This window comes from Molossus molossus, unplaced genomic scaffold (genome assembly GCF_014108415.1).
Source record: "Molossus molossus isolate mMolMol1 unplaced genomic scaffold, mMolMol1.p scaffold_m16_p_3, whole genome shotgun sequence".
In the NCBI taxonomy this organism is placed as follows: domain Eukaryota; kingdom Metazoa; phylum Chordata; class Mammalia; order Chiroptera; family Molossidae; genus Molossus; species Molossus molossus.
Window position 1 is genome coordinate 6,614,866 of NW_023425366.1, and position 8,643 is coordinate 6,623,508.

The 8,643-nt window shown below is 44.8% G+C and overlaps 1 protein-coding gene across 1 annotated transcript; it reads right to left on the bottom strand.

Annotated features, from left to right (window-relative positions):
- Positions 1 to 321: 321 nt before the first annotated feature.
- MRPS30 (mitochondrial ribosomal protein S30) lies at positions 322 to 7,954 on the bottom strand. Its single transcript, XM_036279898.1, has 6 exons — positions 7,601 to 7,954; positions 7,288 to 7,540; positions 5,960 to 6,105; positions 5,149 to 5,254; positions 3,466 to 3,642; positions 322 to 1,519 (listed from the first exon to the last, which is right to left on the bottom strand). The coding sequence occupies exons 1-6, from the start codon at positions 7,952 to 7,954 to the stop codon at positions 1,176 to 1,178; spliced, it is 1,380 nt and encodes a 459-aa protein (XP_036135791.1). The 3' UTR covers positions 322 to 1,175.
- Positions 7,955 to 8,643: the final 689 nt, after the last annotated feature.

Here is an 8,643-nt window from a genome sequence, read left to right on the forward strand (position 1 = left end):
GAGAGTCAGAAGTGAGGGCCAGGGTCAGGCGCCCCCTGCACTTGGAGCCCACAGCCCACAGCAAGGAGAGTGACTCCACTGCGAAGTTCAGCGAGTTAGAAGTGAGAGCCCAGGTAAGGCGCCCCCTGTACTTGGAGCCGGCAGGCTCGCTCTTCGCTTCCCGTTAGGGATGAATGGGACACGGCAGGCAGGCAGGCGGGCGAGGTGGGGCCAGGCTGGAGAACGGTGTCCCAGCCGTGGGGGCGGCTTGAAGGACTGAAGTGAAAATGACCCGCATCCCAGGTACACAGAAAGGGGCGGGCTAACGGCGGAGCACGGCACACCCTGGACGGCAACACTCACACAGGCTGTCCCTTCAGGCTAGCAGTCACTTGTGACAACTGTCCCTAGGCTTCTAGCTGAGGCAGCCATCAGTATAACCATGACGTCTGCCTTGAAAGAGAATGAAGGAAGAAAAACCACTTAATTGTCACATGACTACAGTAGGCAATGGGGTATTTGAAATATTCACAATAGGAGGTAATATAGAGTGAGGAGGGTAAGCATGATTATATAAAGGTCATTTTTTTTTGCTCACTAAAAATGGTTTGAATTAACCTTAATTCTCAGAAAGATTAACAACTTCACCAACTGACAACTGATTTGGAAACACAACAAACCTAGTTTTCTAATCTTAGGGCAAAACCACGACCTGAAACACGTGACCACTGCGACACTAAGCGCTCAAGTGCATACACCTCACGGTCATGCTACAGTCACCTGTTAGTTCTGGAAGTCATTTAAGTCCCTGGGGCTGATTCCTATATTTGCAAAATACTGTTTATGTTTCAAAGGAGTTTGAACAGGACCCTGAAAATTCTATTATCATGTTAACAAAAACATTAAACAAAAATTAAGAATAAAACATCTATGTATTTGCAAGCACTTGAATTCTTATTTTTCCTTTAAAATCACCTGCAATGCAAGGCATTGAATGAACATAGTTCAATCTCATCAGTTAGTCATATGCAGATAAAATTACTTTTACATCAACATACTGTTCTCTCAAATTAAATCTATTAGCATGTATTTTGAACAGAATGAAAAGTCTAATCAAAGGTTAACATCAGAAACATTTATCTCAAAATCAGTGCATTTAATATGTGGCAGTCACAAATCTCATCATTAAAATTCTTTTATCGCTGCTTCGGTAAAAATGAAGGTTCCCGAAGTCCCGAGTCACAGGCTTCTTCAGCTATGCAGCCGGGGGACCTGCCTTCTTCCGGTCTGTTCAGGAGAAAGCGAACAAGCTGCAGCAGCACCTCGTCGTTAAAGCCCTTCACGCCGCTGCCTTCGACGGCTTCATAGAGAGGCTGACTCGGTGTCCCCCAGCATACATTTCTGCGCGCGTTCTCTCGGTCGGCTTGCACAGTCAGCGCCAAAGTATTCAACTGGTAGCAGAAGAAGGAAAAGTACTGTCCATCTGTGATCACGGCCTGGGAGACGAAAGGTCGAGTAACATCTGCTCCGCTCCAGAACCCTAGGGAACAAAGTCACACTGAAGTGTGCACCACAATACACTTTACCCAACAAAACATACGCATGACAGGGTATCGAATACCTGCTGAAACGTAGATATTTCACCTACCAGTTTACTAAAGATCTCAAAGTTTTCCCTATCCATTCCAACCCTGTATTCCCAACTCACGATGCATCTTCTCAACCCTCACTTCCTGTGACAGCAGCAAGCTTATCTGTGAGACTTCCCTACACCTGATATTAACTACATCATTACTGACTTCAAAATCGTTCAAAACTTCCCCATACCAGTAACACCTACCACCCAATAACCACTAACAGCCATTTATTTCACAAAATCTACAAAAACAAACCTTCAGAAAAAATCCACCTTTCTACGGACTTCATCCACGTCCTTAAACTAATTGTGTCTTCCTTCACACACTTCAAAATTAGTTTTATAAACTGCTGTCATTTCACTTAGTGAGGCTCATGTGATAAGGTCCCAGACTGCTTTAACCATAACTACTCGAATTTCCACTGCTTCTTACCCAGGCTGACTGGCCTTCATACATTAAAACCCTACCGCCAAGGCCAAGCAGTAACTTTATTTTTCCACACTTATTTTATATCAGCCTTACTGGAGAGACTCAATAGTAATAATACATGAAATTAATTATATTGTCAAAAGTACTTTATCTTTCGCGAATAAACGGTACCACTCTAAGACCTTCAAGAAAAGATTCTTCACTTGTTTCTGTTATAGAAACTTAAGCCAACAATTGTGAGTATAAGGTTAAATATATCATAAGGGAAGAGGAGAGCTTGGCAATAATAAATCTGTGATAAAATTCCTGAGGAACTTACATAGGATTAAGCCAGTTACGTATTATGTTTCTTTAGGTTTTGTAATAAGATCCAAATGCTTTACAACGGGCTCTGCAAGTCCCGTGATGAGGCCCCCGGCTCCCTCCCCCCATTAGCCTCCACGGTCCTTACACACCTCGTCTGTTCTGACCTGAGACTGACCATTCCTTCGCCTGCAAGGGTCTCCCCCGGGCTTACACTTTGGCAGCATTTTTCTAGAGATCTCCTCTGAATTATGTTTTCAGATTCTGCCCCCTATCTCATCTACACCTGTACCCCACAAATCATTCTACCCCTTATCTACTAATTTTCTTCAAAGTATTATCACCACCCAAAAATATTAACTGTTTATTATCTTCTGCTCTCCTCACTATAATATAAGCTCCAGAAAGTGGGATTTGCATGTCTTATTCAACACTATCTCCAAGTCCAACAGTGCTTGGTACATAGAAAACATTCACTAGTCTGGCCGGTGTGGCTCAGTGGCTGAGCGTCGACCCAGGCACCAAGAGGTCACTGGTTCGATTCCTGGTCAGGGCACATGCCCAGGCTGTGAGCCAGATCCCCAGTGGGAAGCATGCTGGAGGCAGCCATTCGATATTGTCTCTTATTGTTCTATTTCTCTCTCCCTCTCCATTCCTCTCTCTCTAAAAAATCAATTAAAAAAATTTTTTTAAACATTCACCATTTACTGAATGAACAATCTCCTAATCCACACCCTAGATATGGCCTTCAAATAAATGATAGAGAGAACTATGACTTGATCTAAAATTGAACCCACCAAAGCTTTTCCTTTTCTGGCTTCAGAAAGCGGCTGCCATCTACAGAGGTGACTTAGCTGGCTTTAGAGTCTTTGAAATGCTCGAGAACACCGTGGGAAAAAATACCTTCACGCGAAAGTGGTCAACGCAAAGGACCAAGCAACGACCCGAGTGCCACTGCCTCTTGCAAATGTAAGCTACCTAATTGTGGGCTGTAAAACAACTGTTTTGGGGTAACGCACGTTTTCAAAATGTTAAGATTCAACCTACATTTTAACCAAGGAAATGAACTACTAAATTTTTTAAATGTCAGGTAGCTTCCAACAATGCCATAGTTTACCTTGATACATAGCCTGTGCTCCAGTCCAAGCAAACAGGCTTGCAATAGCATTAGCTCTACAAACAACCTCGATCTGATCAGCACGGTTTTGTTTCAATAACCTTTCCCTTTTCAGTTTGTCTGGCAACAGGTGAAACTGGGTGTGACCATAACAGTACAGATCTGCTGTCTTTGAGCCTAAAGAGTGAAAAAAAACATTTGACATGAAATGACAGGGAGAATACCTAGACCACACATCCTCAGTACTTACTCCAAATCCCTTTCTCTCCTCTATCCACCATGGGATCAGGACTCAAAATACACCAATGGGAAGGCTAGTTTACCTATTGTATTGATTACAATAAAAGTTACATTTCACATGATAGTACAGTCTGTCAGCTATCATCAGGCTGCTCACCACGACACAGGATATGTCAAAAGAATGTATTTAAAATTCCTATTATTTCAGGTTTTTTCAAACCCATTAGTCATCACAAGGAACTTCATTATTCTCTTTGTTGTATTCACCAAAGGATACAAACACTTAATGACTTTAAAAACTTACTTTATTTCATTATTTTTTAATTCTCACCTAAGGATTTTTTTTTAATTTTAGAGAGGAGGTGGTGGAGACATAAACACCGATCAGCAGCCTCCTGCACGTGCCTCGACTGGGGATCGAACCCACAACCTAGGTATGTACCCTGACCAAACCCACAACCTGTTGGTGTACAAGAAGACTCGCCAACCAACTGAGCCACCCAACCAGGACAAAACTTACTTTATTATTTTAATGTAATAATTACATACCTCATTCCCAATTTCAAAAATATAATTGATCTTTATACTAAATTTCTAAGTAAAGAAAAAAAGGGCCACTATTTTATGAAATGCTGACATTCCTGAGTTCAGTGGTAAAGTGCAAAGTCCCACATGATCACCCTGAGTCCGCAGCGACGGGGAGGGCTGATGAAACAGGACTGGAGGACTAGTGTAAGCTGCTGTCTTAAAACATTTCATAAGTTGGCTGGGAATTAATAGCTGAAGAAAAAAATAGCAAAAGAAGAAACTGCATAAGGGAGATGTCAGGTCTTATTTTTATATTCCTGATCATACACTCACTGTGTGAGACAAACAGCAGACTTCTGTAAAAAAGCCAATCGTGGCCTCAAGTTCAGTTCTACACTCTTTACTTTTGAAAAAAACACAAGTTACTTTTTCTGTATAATACATCAACAAAGCCTAACAAGTGTAAGTATTTTTTTCAAGTTACATATTGCTAATTCAGTAGAAACAAGTGAAATTTTAAATGGTGAGCTGAGCCCGGCCAGTGTGGCTCAGAAGATTGAGCTCTGTCCCATGGACTGAGAGGTCCCGGTTCGATTACTGGTCAGGGCACATGCCCTTGATCCCCAGTAGGGGTGTGCAGGAGGCAGCTGATGCATGTTTCTCTCTCACATTGATGTTTGTATCTCTCCTTTCCTCTCTTAAAAAAAAAATAAAATAAAATAAAAATAAATAAATGGTGAGCTGAAAGAATACTTTCTTCCCAGTTTTCAGACATATTGTAACAATCTGAGACTATAAATTAATTATGCTGCTCATGGACTATCTAAACCATTGGCCATCAAGAATTAATTAAGCAAATTAGTACAAGGCACCAGGGACATATTTATGTCACAATACATCGAAAGAGAAACTTACCAATAAATATGTTATTTTCATATTGTCGTTTGAATAACGGAAGTTTGTCTGGCTTACAATTCGGAACAGGGATTTCTATAGGTACAGAATAATCCAGCGGCACAAACTTAAAGAAAAAGTCACAGGTCAATTCATAGCAACACTAGTGTATATTTTACTCACATTCCTAATAGATTTAAAAATCTTCAAGTGAGATGTTTTTGCAAAACGGTAACAGTGCCACCTAATAATGGGCCAAATTCAGCCAGCCACCTGTTCTTACAAATAAAGTTTTATCAGAACAGTCATGCACATTCATTTACATATGGTGCCTGGGTATAGGAACTGAGATGAATAGTTGTAATTGAGACTCACAGCCCCTAAAGCCTAAACTATTTATTACATGATTTATAAAAGAAACAAATGTGCCAACCTGATATGGATACATAGGCAACACTAAAATATACTTGCTTTCTCCAAAAGAACTATAAACACATAAAATGACCAGTTGATAACTGTAATAAATGCCTTGATTTATGATTAGGCAGTATAGGTACTATAAATTACAATCATAAACTACTAGCAGTTCTTTAAATTTTTATATTAAGATAAAAAAAAGATTTGTATGTTCCTGAAAACTGATGCCTTAACCTCACTTAAAATGATTATTTGACCCTTGGGGAATACATACACTACAGCAGATTAAAAAGGCGAAAAAGAATTTCAGGTGAAATATATGTGAATGAAACTTTTTACCCTACCAAACCTTTTACCTAGTCTGCCCATGACATTTCCGCATTGGATAGCAACAGGCACATGTGCAGTTTCTTACCTCTGGGAGTTGTTTCGCTATTCGAATCTGGTTGTGTGGTTTATCATTTATTTGGTATCTCAAAGCATCAACTCGACCTTTCCGATGACCATGAAGAATAACTTCTTCACCACGCAACCAGTAAAAGTGAACCGGGCGTCTACGATCTACCAAAAGATATTCAAAACTTTCTTATCACTTAGATAAATTTGGTTATTATCAGAATACTAAACTCAGCAATATAGAACTCAAAAAGGACTCTGCTCATTAAAAATATATCAAAATTACTCTTGGATGTAAGATAGTCTGGGTTATGTGATAATTTAACTTAAATGAACCTTAAACATACGGCTCAAATATCGTCCACTTGTGTCATCGCTGCACTAAACACTGTAACCAAAGCGTTTTCTCAATTACCAGAACAGGAATATCACACACCAGAAATAAGAGGTTTAATACCAGTCAGAGCTGTCATATGAAGGACTGACTGAATCTTCACAATAACTTTGAAAGGTATGCAGAATTGTCATCATTTCCCTTCTACAGAAGAGGAACCTGAGTATTGAGAACAGTTTTCCTAGGCTATCGATCAGGAGTCGAGTCCATGAGGCTTCCCCCAAGATCACTGCCTTCCCAGCTGAGAAGCTGAAGCACATGAGACTCAGTGAGCACCGATCTCCTGTAGCAACATCCACTCAGCAAAGAGGCCTACAAGGGCTGGATTTGAATCCTCACCACCCAATCTACCAGCTCTAAGCTCTTTTAAATAGGTACGTATTACATTTCTGTGCCTCCGGGTTTTTCTTTTTTTTCTTCCCCACTTATGAAACCACGCTACCTACTGTAAACGGTTATTGTGAGGATATGAGTTGGCACATAAAACATTTAGAACAGGGTCAGGCACACAGTACCTACTGAATAAACGCAAACGTCAGGTATTTTAACCCATGCTGCCTTGAGTTTTTACAGTCCCATGCCAAAGTACTCTCCCTGTAACTCTCATCTGGAAAATGAGGAAGATTACACTAAAAGGGGTGCCTTCGTCACCTAACTAGGTGGAAGGGCCAAAAGACAGCGCAGGTCTGTCCCACTCGCTAGGACCCCGTCCGAACCAGCACTGCCCTTCCTTCGGCCGGACTGTCCGTCACCAGGCAGGCAGGGGCTGGGGCGCCCCAGACCTGAACCTCCCAGCCTGGCCCAGTGGCTGCTACTAAAGCCCACCGCCCCCGCTGGGCGTCCAAGGGCTGGGAGCAGCGGGCAGGGAAACCAAGAGGGGGCAGATCCGAGCCGGGGCGGGTCCCGGCCATCGCGCGTCCGCCGCCCGCCCCGCGGGGCCGGCCCGTGCTCACCGAGGGCAGCGGCGGCCAGCACCGGGTTGTGCGCGCTGAGCAGGCCCACGAGGGAGGCCACCAGCTGGTCCAGGAAAGGCGAGGCGAGGGCCTCCCGCTCCTGGTAGAGGGGCGCGCGCCCCTTGCGCCGCAGGTAGAAGTGCTCCTGCAGGAGGCAGTCGCACGCGGCGGCGCGCAGGGGCTCGAGGTCCGGGGCGGGCGCGGGGTCGGAGGGCTGGGTCGCCAGGCCCGGCGCGGGCGCGGGGTCGGAGGGCTGGGTCGCCAGGCCCGGCGCCGGCGCGGGGTCAGCGCGCAGGGCCGCCGGGTGGGCGGCGGGCGGCAGGCCCGACAGGAACACGGTCTTGGTGAAGCCCTGGTACCAGCGGTCCGCGTTCAGCGAGAAGGTCTGCGGGTACACCACGTACTTCATGAACTGCATCTTGGTGAGGAGGCGGATCTTCTCGTCCACGGACGGCGCCGCGTGCACCGCCGCGTGCCACCGCTCCACTCGCCGCTGCCGTGCCGCCTTGCTTTTGGCCGTCAGGGAGGCCACAATCGGCGGGTAGCGCGCGACAGGCGCCGCCGCGACATCGGCGCCGGTGACACCTGCAGTCCCGACGGCGGCCTCGGCGTGCAGTGACCGCCGCGGGCCGCGGGGCACCAGCCGCCACCCCCTGGCCGCCGCCATCTTGGCCCGCAGTTCCGGGCCAGATGTCGATTTCCGCAGTTGTCCCGGCTCGCTGGCCTGAAGGACCAATCGGAAAGCGGGATCTGAGCCAGTCTTCCGGAGGCCGGCTCTCAGTGGGCTTGAGAAATGGGCGTCATGCATTTCTTAGCCAATCGGGTCGCTTCATCAACTTGGTGTCTCTTGGCGCGGAGCGTCAGTAGCTGCGGGGCCGAACTCGTGCGCCGATAGGTTTCCTGCGGCTCCGGCGCGTGGGAATGAAACCTTTAAACCGGGTCCTACCATCTCCGTTGCTCTCGGACACCCGCAAGCTTCTGGCCAGAATCGTAAAGGACATTCCTCACAGAAGCTTCTAGCGCTTGGCTAACGTGGCTGTGTTCCTTTGTTTTTGGCGCATCACTTTTGTTTCAGTTCTTGAGGTTGAAACTTATTAAAGATACTAATCTAGCATGATTGTTGATAATACATGCTCATTTTAAAAATAATGCAAGCATCTCTCCTGACCACTGCTAAATCTGCGAAAATAGTTTCACATATCTCTATGCTAATTGATGCATAGATCATTTGTTTAATGATAGGATTTACAAACAGGAATATACTTTTACTTGCTTTTATCTTAAGAAGTGCAATAACAAACTACAAAGGAATTGTGTTTAAATTTTGCTATGTTAAAATCCATTATTATTTCAGCA

What these genes read in the sequence shown, in the direction of transcription:
- MRPS30 (XM_036279898.1), bottom strand. Translation starts at nt 7,954, where the DNA reads ATGGCGGCGGCCAGGGGGTGGCGGCTGGTGCCCCGCGGCCCGCGGCGG. An exon ending in TCCTGTCGGGCCTGCCGCCC is followed by an intron (nt 7,541 to 7,600) that starts GCCGCCCACCCG and finishes CTGGCGACCCAG; the next exon opens with CCCTCCGACCCCGCGCCCGC. An exon ending in TGAAAATAACATATTTATTG is followed by an intron (nt 3,643 to 5,148) that starts GTAAGTTTCTCT and finishes TTCACTCTTTAG; the next exon opens with GCTCAAAGACAGCAGATCTG.